General features: G+C 33.5%; 1 protein-coding gene across 7 annotated transcripts in view; it reads right to left on the bottom strand.

Moving 5' to 3' along the window:
• Positions 1-636: 636 nt before the first annotated feature.
• The window catches only part of AGFG1 (ArfGAP with FG repeats 1), a gene marked incomplete at its 5' end in the record, with an annotated part of 74,271 nt that continues 59,020 nt past the window's right edge, over positions 637-15,887 (bottom strand). For 4 of the 7 annotated variants that reach the window (XM_082658845.1, XM_082658843.1, XM_082658841.1 and 1 more), the window contains 7 exons: positions 637-3,742; positions 4,489-4,580; positions 5,463-5,621; positions 7,570-7,617; positions 12,216-12,308; positions 12,522-12,601; positions 15,050-15,230. In XM_082658845.1, the coding sequence (XP_082514971.1) occupies positions 3,683-3,742; positions 4,489-4,580; positions 5,463-5,621; positions 7,570-7,617; positions 12,216-12,308; positions 12,522-12,601; positions 15,050-15,230 (713 nt within the window). In that variant the 3' untranslated portion in view covers positions 637-3,682. The remainder of the gene's footprint in view (positions 3,743-4,488; positions 4,581-5,462; positions 5,622-7,569; positions 7,618-12,215; positions 12,309-12,521; positions 12,602-15,049; positions 15,231-15,887) is intronic. The other 3 variants (XM_082658846.1, XM_082658844.1, XM_082658842.1) reach the window with 1 other exon arrangement.

Consider the following 15,887-nt stretch of genomic DNA (forward strand, 5'->3'; position numbering starts at 1 on the left):
CTGTTAGAGAAATCCAACTTTCATTTTATATATATACATACATATATATATATATATACACACACACACACACACACACACACACACACACACAGACACAAACAAAGCTAAAATTCTTTGTTAACTATAAGCATAGGAGAGAGAAGAAATTATTCTTCGTTTTGAACTTTCTTTAGCAAGGTGTTTCAATTTTTAAATAGCTATTTGATACTCCCCCAAAACAATTTCAAAGTGGTCAGAATAGTAAATAATTCCTAAATAAACACTCATAACCAGGAGTCAGAACTTGTAATATCCCTTTTAAAAAGGAGCTATTCACTAATTTCATCATTATTGAAATACGGTCAAATAAAAAAGAAAACCTAGAAAACAGTGTTTAAAAAGTTTACAATTTCAAATGAAATTTCAATTCTCCCCACCAAGCCAACAAAAACACTTAGAAGTTCAGGGAGTAGTATATTTACCCTGAAACTAAACACTGTTGTTCCAGAAAATATAAACGTAAAGTGTAGTGTGGTCTCAGGACCCTTGAGGGTCCTCCCAAAACGCAAGGTCAAAACTATTTTCATAATACTAAAATGGTATATGTCTGTTTCACTCATGGTTCCACAAGTGCACAGTGGAGTTTTCCAGCGCCCACATGCCATGTCACATAAAAAGAACTGTCATGCAGAAGTAGTATGAGAATCCCACTGCTTCTATTAGGCCAGATATTAAACAGATGTGCAAAATGTAAAACAATGGTCTTCTAAATAACATTTGTGGAAAACAGTAATTTGTCATCAAAAAGGGTATTTATGTTAACATGTAATGGGTTTATTATCATTATATTTAAATGAATAAACATGTTTTTAAAATATCTCAGTATTAATTTCTAATACAACAAATTCTGAGCGATATAAGTTACATAAACAAAAGCTCTTTGGGGATCTTCAATAACTTAAGAGTTAATAATAGTCCTGAGACCAAACTGTTTCAGAAGTCTTGGTACTGTGACAGGAAAGCAGCCAGTTAGTTACTGCTTCCATTTTACCAATTGACAGGAACTGTACCAACAGGACGTGTACTGGGAGCAGGGCAAGTCACAAGTAAAGAAAGCACCGATGTGCTTCTTCACATTTAGAGAAAGAACTATTCGACACAAGCAAGTGATTACCTAATCTCTATTTTCACAAAAATGAGAGAAAAATATGCCTTTAAACTTATCAATGAAGTTTGTCACCCTAAAAGAAAAGAAAATTTTCTTTCCTCAGCAAACACAGGAGAGAAGACCTGATTCAACTAGTAAATCAGGAAACTCGAGTCTTCATCCTTACCACCTCTGAGTATTTTCTCCTCTTCAGTGCTCAACACAATTCTGACGGTCTGTGCAAAACCAGAAGCAAATCTGAAAGTCTAACTGAAGATTTTAATCCACATCAAATCTGGATCACTTCTTACAATAAGCATTTCAATTTCACAAGTTTTCATTTAAAGTCAACAAGAGTTCCCACTTAATTACAAACCTCAAGATTTACCCAGAAAAAAATAGTCTTTAAAATTATTTTATTAACAACTGTTTAATTTACTTGTTTCTCAGATGGAAAGCCTGGGAGGTTAATTGAATAATGGCCTACAATTTTATAGCATAACTTTGTACATGAGTTGATTGGGACCCAATACAATCTAAAACACAGGAATTCAAAGACATTTCTTAAGAATTCCCTCCATGAGAAGGGGTCTGGAAGGACACCCCAAAAATGCAGACATTTCAAGTATACACCAAGACACACCCAGACCTTTGCAGCATTCATTTAATTCTAAGAGGCATACTGCTCAGAAAAGGGGCAGAGATTTCCCAATTTTCTTGCTTATCAAAATAGTTCAGATAACCATACGTTCAGCTAGATATGCACTGGACAGCAATGTTTCAAGAAGTCTGGAACTCTACACAGATTTTAATATAGTATGAAAACAACTCCTGTAGTCACCATTCGAAAAGGTATTCAACATGAATAAATAATGTTTGAGGAAACTGATGTTCACCTCTTTTAATACCAAGCTTTAGAAACAATTTAAATCATCATAAGAAAATTTTTCAAACATGTATCACATATTTATATACGTAACCTCACCTTTTCTTGATGACAAAGAGTCACAGTAATAGACAATTATCAGAAGAAGATGTAATATACTGATGCCCTCTAAGCTGGGCTGGCTGTCCCTACACTAACTGGTCTTTGACAATATATGCTCTTTTGGTCTGGGAAATCTATTAATCAAAACTTCACATAAAGACAAATGCATGAGCTCTAATGTATAGACATTGTGACTTATATGGGCTGCTCAAAGGCATTTTTTTAAAAAAAATATTACAAGTTTCTCAGTTGTGTTCTGTTTTGATGAGATTGCCAGATTATCGCTGGATGAATGAGGCATTATATAAATATTTAAACAAGTTCATTTGAATATTAACATAAAGCTATAACTAAACATTAGTATTGTTGCCTTTTTAAACAAAGTATTCTATAACTTTAAGGTAACACTGGGTTCCAGTTTCTTTCCCCCTAGAAATGAACATAAACAAATGTCCTATTAATATCAGTTTGTCCAAACAAAGAAAACTGAGGTGCAATCATGTCACAGTTAATGCATGTCTGCTTCCAATACATTCAAAGACAGTATTTAAAAAAAAAAAAAAATCAATAGTTAAAATAAGCCTTTTGCAGTCTGAGAATTCAAGATACTTTAAAAAATTTGTAAATACACATACATGCAAATTCTTCATATATACAAATTTTCACAAAATTAAGAAGTTGCAAAGAAATCAGAAGGATTACGGTGAATCTAACAAGCTACATTTAAATGCTTTACCACTGACATATTCCTGAACATAGCAGTTTTAATAAATTTTCTACATGGCCTTTTTATAAAATTTTCTCTTTTAGACATAAAAGTTAGTCACTAGAAGTCTTCTGAAATTCTAATTTAAGAATTCAAGATGTTCTCAATTCACTACTGATATTTAAGGCCACTTTGGTAAAGGCATTGCAGCAAGAACACAAAAACAATAGCATATTTTCTAGTATTTATTTTTTTTCACCTGCAAACTGTAGCAAAACATGATCAGCTTTATTCTGCAGACAGGTATCCCTCTACATTTTTAAAGAATTTAGGCATGTATAAATAGAAGAGCTCTTTAGAAAGGAAAAATTCAAGAATGAATAAAACCTTCCAATTCTGACTCTGTAACTTTCCAGAAGCAATGGTTAAAGTGAGTTTAGGTCATTCATTCCAAGATATATGACAGCACCTTAAAAGTGGCTGATCTATTTCCCCAGTAACATTTCTCACATAACAATGTGTTAAAGTTACAAATACTGATATGCACAAATAACTAATTTCTAAGAAAAATATGTACAGTACTGCAGCATAATAAATGTGGTATCTGCAATAACTTAATATTAGCCAATTTTTAATATACATGATACCGCTACTTTTTTTGCCAATTCACAGGTTAAAAGTTGTTACTGGAGCCCTCTGTTTTGCACATATTTCCTGGTGTTTAATACACAATGCAGGCTTTTTAAAGACTTCTCTTGTGTTTAAAGCTAAAATCAGTGAAACAAGACAACAGTGCAAGAGGCGGAGAGATGTAATGTGACCATGTAAAAGTTCGTTCCAGTAAAGTGTCTATATAAGGCTATAAGAAAGGATTGGTTGATGAGCTTCCTGTTGGAAATTGTCCTGTCGGTGCACCAGTCTAAAGGAAAACATAAGACAAAATAAATAAATAAGAGTGTGTGGAGAAAATATGAAAATATTTAATGTTATTTAATTAAACTAGATTTAATTAAATAGTATTTAGATTAGGAATTATTTCATAATTATTGGCAATCATATTTATTCATTATTGTTATTAGCAATATACTGTAATAAAGCGATAGGTATCAGGCACTGTGTTGTGCCTATTTATATCCATTATTTCATATAATTCTCATAATAGATTCTAAGAAGGGACCTGGCCCTAAGAAAATGCATTTATGATTCAAACCAAACCTGACTCCAGGATTCCTTTTTCACATTGTTCACTAAATCTACAGCCCCTCATAAAGCATTATTTTGACTAGAAAGCAGACAAGTTTCATGTCTAAAATAGCTTATTAACTGTCAGTGCTTTGATTTGCAACTGATTAATGTGTTTTCTGGGGTATTTTTTTGAATTTTATTTTTTTATACAGCAGGTTCTTATTAGTTATCCATTTTATACATATTAGTGTGTACATGTCAATCCCAATCTCCCAACCAATTCATCACACCACACCCCCAGCCCGCCACTTCCCCCGCTTTAATGTGTTTTCTTAAAAAGGGATCGTGCACAATGGCTGCCTCGGATCTGTATAATCTTGCAGAATACCAAAGAGCATCTAGGAGGAATCACATCCTGCTTTTCCCAATTTGAAAACAATGCAACAACTTAGAAAGTGCTTAAAATTGCATCTCACTTACCATAAAAGGATTACTAGATACTCCAGCAGCTGCAACTTGACCAAAAGGGGTTACCACTGGCTTTGTTTGTCCAAATGCTGCAAAACCTGCACCTTGTTTAAAAAAACCCACCAATTATAACCATACCTCTGAGACAATCTGATGCTTATAAAGCTTCATAATGAGTTTCAGAAAAATTCCTACCAGAGCAACAATAATAAAAAAAAATCAATGTTAAACTGTTGAGTCTCACGCTCTTTCAAATAGCAGTTAAACTTCCACTGGCATGTCTTAAAGAACTTACATGGACTCTCCAGAAATGGTTAATTCCAGTTTGTCTCAGCTACGTAAACTGCTGACAAAGGATTTAATGAAGAGATAAGCTTGTGACTATTTGAGAAGGGCTGTGATCCAGGTATTTCAAACTTTAGCAAATGAGTGAAATGGGCTCCCCCCCCACCAAAAAAAAACAAAACCCCCCAAAAAAACCCCAAAAACAAAAACTGGTCTCTAGTGAATTTTCCTGAAAACAAGTAACAAACTCCAACCACAACACAGTCACCTATTTAGAAAATGAGTTTATGTCACCAAAAAACCCCCAAAACAACAACAAAAAACGTACACAAAATGGAACAAAAACAGTTCTCCAATGCAAAATAAACAAAAACACTCTAGGTCTATAAAGTTTCCTTTTAAAATCAAGAAGCATATTAATAACACAGAAGATATAAGAAAGACACTGGAGATTCTGAGCAAGAAGAGGTACTCTTTAGTCCCTGATTTCTCCTAAACCTATAATCTGGTCACAGAAACTACGAAATCACTCAATTTTCTGTGGCCCAAATCACCAAAGGCTTTTCTATATTTGTGTAGTAAACATTCAGCAGATAATGCTACAGCATTCTCTAGGTAAGTCTTTTTGTCCAAACATTCATATTATGATACATAAAGGATACCTGCAGTGGACCTACAGCTAGCCAAATGTTAGATCTTACCATTGGGCTGTTGAGAAAAGGCTGTCTGCTGAGGGAAAGCTGCTTGGGCTGGGAAGGCAGGCTGCTGGAAGCTGCCACTAAAGCTGGTGGGAAGACTGTAGGGCGTGGGAGTCCCAAACCCCGCAGGCATGCTCATGGATGCCGTGCCGAAGGTCGCCGCTGGCAGGAGAAAAGAAAGGCTGGTCACTTACGAAGGGTAGGTTTTCGTATATATACGCATTCTCAACGTTATGAAACAGACATCATTTACCTTAAAAACAGTATGATGTATTTTAAACTCCAAAACTCCCAACAAACTTAATAGTAAGTTTTAGCTCCAGTTTAACATAATCTATATTTGTTCTCCTGAAACCAATGACCAGAATGAAACTAATAAAGCTATCATTTGAAATCACAAGAAAACTTCTCAGAGTAATTATATACAGTTTGAGTCTAAACAGCAGTCTACTTTTTAAAGTCCATCATCATGCTATTCACATGTATACTCGTATATACATTTTTAAATTTTGTTTTGCTATATGCAGTAAAATAGTCAAACATTTAATTGTATCCAGTGAATTGTCTGCTATAATGTAATATATGTGTTCCTGGAAAAACATTTAAAACCTCTGCAAAATAATTCACTATAAATAAAACTTACAGGAGAAATGGGGTCACAAGCAGGCCACTCAAAACCTATGCAGCTTTCTAACCCAAGGCAAAAAAAAGGGGTGGGGCGGGGGGCGGTCCTAATAAAAACACTAACACAATTAAACTGAAAACATATGGACTCCCATTCCTTTTTTGGAAAGTAAATGAGCACTGCTTTGGACAAGGGGTATAAGGAAGGTTAGGTTAGGACTGATGAGTTATAGAAACTGGGGCAGAGTACATAAAAATTGAACAGAAAGTGAAATAAGCATTCTTACAAGAGACAAAGAATGTAAGGTGAATGACACTGTGTCTAATAACTTCTCCATGGCTTGCCATGTCCAGCCACTATAACTCGATGGAATAAAGCATTCATTCACAAGTTGGGGAAATGCGCGTGTGAACTACAGCTATATATATACATGGTATGCTGCCATCACTCCCCCCATTTACGAATTACTTATGAACTAATTCACATTATTGCATTATCATGTTATTATTTATATTATCATGTTATTATATTATATATTATTTATATATAAACACACATAGTAGCAGAACAGTATATTACTTTTTGCTAGTGAAGATTCAAAATGGAACCTTCCAACTATATGTTGTAGGAAAAGCCTAAGTGAAATAAGAGCCAATAATGGTGCTTTTAATACAGAACACTAGAAATTACATACTGAAATATTTTCAGCATGATGCTATCAAAAAACATAACTCACTGAATTTCCTGATTTTAAGAAAAAATTACCAACTTGATTGCTGATTTAAGGCACAAGAAATTAATACTAAAAGTGCTACACATAATTATCTTTTATTTAAAAAAAAAACTAAAAATCATGTTACGGATGTTGCCCAACATAATTCTCATAATCCTAGTTTTTACAACAGTGCAATTCTCCGCAATGAACCTAATTAGATTTTCCAATTTTAAATATTACTTTTTATTATTGATAAGAAAAAAGGGGAACTAAGCCACTGGGAAGCAAGTGAATTAAAGAATAATAAGCACACTGCAAGGGAAACAGGAGGGTTTCAGAACAGACAACAATGCACTGACATAACTTTGACAAATCACTTTTTAAGAAAGCAGTATAAAGCAAAAGTTGGATACAGTTAAGCAAAACCAAACTCCATGGAATAATGTGGTAAAATGGTTTGGTGCATCGAAAAGGTGTGTCACTCAAAGTACTATGAATTCAAACTTAAGAAAAATAATTGAGAAAGCCATTAACATTCTAATGTTACCATGGAGGTAAGCAATATGCTTTTCAGTATTAAAACGTCACAGAAGATTTTCATGTAACTTTAAATATAATGTATTCCCAATGCCACACATCCATGACCACTCCATTTTAAAACATGGAAAAAACTTAATTCCACATGCAGGGATCCAGAACACCAGCAGAAGCTTCCACAAGCAGGTAGACAAATTGCCACACAAATCTAGATATTAGTTGTGGCCACCTACCAAAATGAGCGTGAGGAAACACTTGAGAATGCATTGCTCCAGAAAGGCCTTATGGAAAGCCATAAAGAGACCAATGTCAATTAACTTATGAATAGCTACTGGCAAAATAAAAGTAAATTTGTTTCATTAAAATGTTCTAAAATTAGAATATACTGTTACAAAGTAGATAGCATAAGAATACATAATAAAGACACATCCAACAGAGTCTTTTTATTTCAACTATATTCATGACAGTAGTATTTACACTGTCTGAAATAAAGGGGAGATTAGAATACCAGAAAAACAAAATATCAAATGAAGAAACATTTAGGAAATCCATCTTTTAAACAAATAACATTTTTTTATGTGAAGATACAATAATACCCATAAAAAGACTTTCTAGGCCTCACCACTTACACCCAAAAATGCTATTCATAGGATCATCTAAAATGATCTAGCATCTACCTTTAGCATCTAAAAATTCAAATCTAAAAAACTAAAAATAAAATAAAACTCAAATCTTGGAGAAAGCACTTGAATAATGTTTGATTGTTTTATTTATGACTCCATACATTAACTAGAAAAGCCTAATGATAACTCAAGTGAATTAAATATTACGCAGGAAAAATTATTCAATGTAGTTCATTAGAAAGGCGAGCAGCACTTTCAGTTTAAAATATGATGGCTAAAAAGAGAGAGAAAAGAAAAATACATCTTGTGCAGATCTTACCTGGCATGACTGAGGTCAGACAGGTTACATATAAATAAATGTAATTAACAGAAAACAAATTTAGGTTGTTAAGTACCAGAACCGCTGTTTTAACCATCTGGAGTGGGGTTGTTTCTAAAATATATGGCCATGCATTTTAAATTAACATACTTAACACCAACTAAATTTAGGGAAACAAGGCGACTGAGAGATTAGAGTGGTTCTGTCTCGGTTCTGTAGTTTTCTACTTACAGGATACCACAACTTCTTTAAGCCTCAGTTTCGTCATTTGCAAACAGGGGGTGGAGGGACAGGGATAGTATAATACATATCTACTTTACAAAGCTGCTGTGATTAAAAGTGCTACAGGGTAAATATCCAAGGAGTGTTATTTTTTCTTGCTAACTTAAAAAGATGTTTACAGCGTGTTCTAAATTCAACAAAAGGCTGATTGAGGGGGAAGGGTTTTGAAACAAGCTTGGTCACTTTATCTCCTTTCTTAGAGCACTTTATAAGCTCTGAGAAATCCTGCATCAATAATACTGGTTAAATTTTGTTTAACTCAGCATTTCCCATATATATTTGGGCGTAGAATCCCTTTCCATGAAGCACTGATAACACCATCTCAGGACACATGTTCTACAAAATAGGCTTTGGCGAAAACTGACTTTTAGTCCACAGTGATTGTTAACCAGTATTAATTTCTGTACCTCAATCTGCAACAATGATGCCTAGTCCTGGGCTGCTATAAAAATATTTTAGACTTGTTTTAACAACTTTTTGATAATATAATTCACATATCATACAATTTGTCCACTTAAAAGATAGAATTCAGTGTTCTTTTTTAACATTATTCACCAGGTGTACAACCATCATCACAATCTACTTTCAGAACATTTCATACCCCCCTCACTAAAAGAAATTCCATACCTATCAGCTCTCCATTTTGCCCCACCTACTTTCTATAGATTTGCCCATTCTGGACAGATTATAAATGGAATCATACATTATATGTCACTCTGTGACTAACTTCCTTTATTTAGCCTAATGTTTTCTAGGTTCATCCGTGTTGTACCACGTATCAGTACACGTCATTACTTTTTATTATCAAACAAATTCCACTGTACGGCTATACCACATTTGGTTTATTCATCCATCAGTGGATGGACACCTGGGTTGTTTCCACTTTTTGGCTATTAGGAATAATGCTGCTGTGAACATTTGTATACAAGTTTTTGTGTGGATATATGTTTCATTTACTTTCTTATGAGTGGAATGAGCGGAACCAGTGGAAACAGTGCTGGTTTAGAAGCACTCTGGGTACTAACACTAGATTAGTCATTGATTAATTTTGGACCCTTAAGGTGGGGCGGGGGGGGGGGAATCTTTTAAAATCATTTTTTCATTAAATGAATATTAGAAAATAAAGGTACTCATTCAGGGACAAAGGAGAGATTTAAGAGTTATAAGAGAATTTCCTAATAACCGAAAATTATATTAACTTTATTAATTAGATTTAAGGGCTCAAGTGCTCTGGAAAAAGAATGCTAATTATAGATCCTAAAATAAAAAAGGTCTTAGGCCACATTGGCTAGTCTACTGAAGGTTTCTATATAACATGGTAAAAGAAAGCCCAAAAGCTTTGTAAATGCAGGAAAAAAGTTATTACTAAAGTGTGTATTTTAAGAATGAAATACATCAGTATAACTTTTTAAATAGTTCACATTGAACTATTATCAATACCCTCTTTCAAAAGCTACCTCAAATGGAATTTAACAATACTAATATATTTAAGAACACAAAATATTTCTAAAAAACTAATATTAATTTTGATGGTATGAAAACACTGGAAATACCTAAGCACAGTGTATTTGTCAAAGTGTTATTTATATTTCAGCTTCAGCAGAAACATGTTATATAGTTAACATTTACTTTGACTTAGTCAATTCAATAATAACCTAGTAAAGATGATCAATGTGCTAAATCAAAATGGTTTATAAGGGGAAAAAATTTTTTACCTTGAAATAAAAATTTGTGGACACAGTAGGTTTACCTTTCAATAAATTTTGCTTAGGCTAATATTAAAATTATATCATCTGAACATACTTTGTACACTTTATATTATTTCACATCCCATGTAGAACCTTAACTTTAAAGGACTTTCATACTCCAAATAATTGGGGCGGGGGGGTGGGGGGGGTGGGCCCTTAGCTCTAATAACAGAACCAGTCTGGAGGTACAGTCATGAAAGGAAAATAATAGGAATGATTTACCAAGTATACACAATAATGCAAAGACCATGCATGGTGATTTCCATCATCTAATTCTCACAACATCCCTGCCAGAGAATAGTGTTCACATTTTACAGAAAAGGACAACAATAAGGTTCTGAGGAGTTACATCAACATAACCTTGGTCAAGGTATAACTTGAGTTTCCATCCTTCAGTTGTCAAATGGGGTTATAATAGCTATAAACATCTCAACGGTATCTTGCAAATAATATATCTTCCTATCACTTTTCCTCCATTCATTAAAAAAATAATATACAGAAAGCATTTTTAGGATTACCTAGCAAGTAAATCTAAATCAGCATTTGAACACAAATCTGGCTGTACCCAAAACATACGCACTTAACTTTTCTGAGCCTCAGTTACCTCAGCTGTCAAAGAGTGATTAAAACATTTATTTGATGAGAGTTAAGAGGACTAAATGAGAAAACGTAGAAAACCCTGTGTCATGAGATATTTTATAAATTCATTCCACGAAGTCAAAATAATATGCTTAGAAACAGAAATATTACATATATCACAAGTGATGTATAAATATTTTGTCCAAAACACAACAGAAATTTGAAACAATCACTGATTATGTATATTTGGATTAAAATAAACAATTTTTAAAAATCAAATTATGTGCAAAATTCAAATAGTTATTAAACATCTACTGTGTGAGATATCAACAGATTATGACTGAAGACATTTATATGAAAAGGAAAGTTATGGTTCAAACTCCCAATATCACATATTCTCAAACCTTGCCAATGACAAAAAGATATGCTAGTAATTACCAATTCTAAATGGTGCAAATTTATTGTGATGTTACAAACACCTTATTCTCTCAAAATACCACATCAACAAAGGCTATAACTGAAGTTCAAAGCTTTAGTTGTAAAATTATCTAAATCTAAAAACAGAACTGACAAATTCAGTTTAATGGGTATTGGGCCATACCACATGCACCTGCTAATATTCCAAGGTACTGGCAAATAACTCTGGTGTTCAGGGTAATAAGACAAAAATCAAAGAGGTACAATACAAGAAATATGTAGCTGGCTTACACTGTGAACCAAAAAAAGGGGGAGCGATAAAGAGGATTTTTAAAAAATTATCAGAAAATACCCAAATGTTATACCACAAATTAAACCAGTTTCCCACAACCTAAAAAAATGTGAACACCTAAAAGAAATATGTACTACAAAAAGACCTCATTATTAAGATCTCATGTTAATAATACCCATCTATTCCTTGCAATCCCATGAAAAGGAAAAAAGCAAAAAACCTTACACATTTTTTTCTACTAAGATTGAGTTATAACCAATAATTGTGAAACCAGACCAACAAATAAGTCAGAATTACAATGTTCAAGTACCATCTCTGTCATATATTGGCTGTGGGCTTTAAGGCTTTAAGTCTCATCTCCATGCTTGGGCTTCTGCACCTGAAAAACGAAAGCTTTGAGTGGTGGGTGCTAGATAACTTCTCTGGTCCATTTTCAAATATTAAATTGAAGGATTTTATAAACTTTCAGCTACTATATGTCTTTACGGACAAAACTAATCCACTTTACAGTCACTTCAGTAAGAAAGGAACCTTATTTTCTGATGCTCTTCACATGGTGTCTTTGCAATATATACCTTTTCCAAAGCTTACTGTTCTATAATTTATATTTATTTCTTACCTGTTGCTCCTCTGGCATTGGTCTGAAATGGATTTGTAGAAGATGCCACAGAAGGACCAGCAGCAGCAACAAATGGATTTGTGGAAGGTGTAGCTTTAAAAAATTATAAAATACACTATAAAATCCTAACGCATTTGTATTCAATTATTTAAAGTATTTGTTCATATATTTATGAAGATAGAAAACTAGAGCTTTCTGATAATAAACTGGTGCTTTGATTGTCTTCTGGTATCCCTACGAAAATGCGATACAATATATATTAGGGTTCTTTATAAAAACCAGTATATATATACCAGAAACACGTACCTCCAAATGGAGCAGGCACACTTGAAGAAGCAGGCTGTGTCTGTGCAGAAGCACCCACTGGCACTGTTCCAAAAACATTACTGAAAACAAGTATTGAAAGAATTCATGTTTTGAGGGGGAAAAAAAGCAACGGTAATCTATCTACAAGGTTGCCATAAAATATGAAAACAAATAATATTGAACATATCATGTATCACATCAGTTCTCAAACTTTAAGTCTCAGAACTCATTCACATTCTAAAAAATTATTGAGAACCCCAAAGAACTTTAAGTTGCTATATTTACCAATATATATTGTACATCAATTAAAACAAATTTAAATAATTTTATTCATTTAAAAATAACAATAAAGCCATTACATGCTAACCTAAGTAGCATTTTCATAAGTAACCATATTTTCTAAAACAAAAGGAACCTAATGAGAAGAGTAACACTGATATTTTTACAAATCTCTTTAATGGCTGGCTTAATATATGATCAATCTCTTGTGATATGTTGTTTAGGTTGATGCATATGAAGAAAAACTGGCCTCACATGGTAACATAGTTGAACAAAACAGGAGAATTTTAACACCTTTTCCAGATAACTGTGGATATTTTCCTTGACATCATACAAAAAACACCAGGGATAGTTTCCTAAAGGTTAGTTGCAATATGGAATTTGAAACCATATCAATGGACTTTTATGTAAAGTAACATCCACTAGTCTATCTTACACTTTAAATGAATCTTTTACTAACTTTATATCATTTGGAAAATAGTTGATGCAAATCTTCAAAATGTCAACATATTTCCCTATGCAAAATGAAAAAATTACAATCATTAATATCACCATCCATCTCATCAGAAAAGTAATGGGAAGTTTAATTTTAAGCCCACGGTGGCCCCTAAATTTTCCAAAATTCTACTATTTGCTTGAGAGCATGTATTTTAAGTAGTTATTTTCCTTAAAGTGACAGACTTAAAATTTCATTTTTGAGAAAATGTCTACCAAATATCGAAATCTGAATAACCATAGTTTGTCTATCAATCATACTTTCAAGAAAAAATGGTGTTCCATAAAACAAGTGGCTGGTTTATTCCACAACTCAAACAACCACACAAACTGATTTTACTCAAGACAGCTTTATACTTCAGTACATAGCAGAACTACCTGATGCATACCTTACTTCAACACACAGAAAATTAAGAAGACATATTTAAAGGTCAAGACTTAAATTCCTTTACTGCTTCATACAGCATATTCATAATAAAAACTGCATCAAAAATATTCCTAAGTAAAACTGAATGTGTGGTGGTAAGGAATATAATGACTATTAGATGACTATTTGTACAGCTTGGTACCAAAGCTGTAAATCAATGCTAAGGCACCAGCAAGTTTTACCTGTCATAGTTTTTGCACCATCAAAACAAATGTCAATTACTGAAAACACAAATAACCCTCAGAATTATTATGAATTTAGGTTTTAACCTCACAGACCTTTTGAATGGGTCTCAGGTACTTCAAACATTCCATGGGTTACACTCTGGGGGACCACTTATGATTATAATGTAATACCAATAAACCATTTCATTACATATACCTGTCTATGTTTCCAGACTTTACGACCACATTGCTATAGTCCACTATTATATATGTGTAATGTAGACAACATTAATAAAGCAAAAAATATATAAATACTCTAAATTTTATTCTTTGGATTCAATTTTTCCCATCTGCCATACAGAAAATTTGTTACTGAAGAGTGAGCCAAACTAGTTAATGTTACAATCCTACCATTTCTCTCTGGAAAAGGTGCTAAAGGGAAATGAAAAGCTACTCAGATAACAAAAAAGAAGAGACAATCTGTAGGAATGGAAAACTAAGAGATGGGTAAGACACTGTACAGGTAAGTCACCTGTACTTCTAGGTCTGCTGCCTTGACCCAAAGATGAAAAAGTCAAAACTAGGAGAGTTTTTAAAGACCGAACACTGTTAAAATGCAGTAGACTTTCTGCTGCCAAGAATTTCTTACATCCGATATATCTGAACACAATAACAGATATGTCTGTTTATAAATACCAGTATGACAAAAGAGATACAGAATTGGTCTTGGGTTCTGGTGCAAACATTTCTAAAACTGCTTATTTACAACTAAGGCTATAACATGCTACTTTAAGTGTTTAATCTTCATGACTAAGAATTGTACATTAAAAGCAAATAATTCTGTAAATGGAGTCTCTGCTGAGTACAATTAAATTTGTATATGACTATCCATTTCAAGATGTGTATATACTCTAAATCACATTTTAGTGTTCAAAGGAAAAAAGTAACAAAGCCTTCGATTAAATAAAAAAATAAAACTATGGCACTTAACTCAAGGATTATATTTTAACTAGAAAATTTAAACACAGTTTCCTCAAATTTACAAAAATATTCAGGAATCTTTAAGCCCCAAATGGTCATTACTTAACAGCATTATTATTCAGCGTTGCAAAAAAGTTTAAAAGATAAAACACAAAGCAGGAACACAGACTAAGACAAGCTACCTGCTAGCATTACTTGTGGAAGAATATGCGTTACTGGAGGTGGCCGCGGAGCTGAAAACGCTGTCCAGTTCTGCCAGGGCTGCATACTTGTCTGAAGATGCACTTGACTGACTGGGAACTGAAACCACAGAACCAACAGGAGCTTTACCTGTGGTCCCAAACCCACTACCCTGATCACCACCTGTGAACAAACAAAAACATACTACATCAAAACTTTTAACTGATGCTTAACTTAATGCTTTCAACTTACAACCACATTTGCCATGAAACACATGTAAATTTAAAACCGATCTGGAGCTTAGCAAATAAATGGACATGATTCTAGAGTCTTATCCAATAAATAATCCAGAAAATATTGGACAAGATTAGTGCTATACATACCACTCTGATAAAGACAGCATACTGTTTCTGTAACAAAAACTAAGACCCAGTACCAATAACATGTCTAGATTACACATAAAGAAGAAATTCTCAAAGTGCTACATTAAATCTGCAAGACGGGGACATCTCATTCAAGTGAACGTATACACTCATAAAATGCTTGAACTATGTGAAGAGTCTATTAATAATATCATTTTCCCAGGGTTGTTCATGAAAAAATTAGAGACAGTAGTAAGAGAAAACATTCACAGAGGACTTACGATGTGCCGGGCACTGTTCTAAATGCCTCCCATGCAATAATACATACAATACAACTTTTTAAGTTCAATGCTATTACTATTGCCCTCGTTTCGGAGGGTAGATGAGAAATCAGGCTCAGAGATTAGGATGCAGAATCCAGTCTGAAAGTAGACCCCTGCTGTTCCCCCACTACACTACGCACTTTGAGAGGCAAAAA

Source organism: Grampus griseus, assembly GCF_964374135.1.
Source record: "Grampus griseus genome assembly, chromosome: 7".
In the NCBI taxonomy this organism is placed as follows: Eukaryota; Metazoa; Chordata; class Mammalia; order Artiodactyla; family Delphinidae; genus Grampus; species Grampus griseus.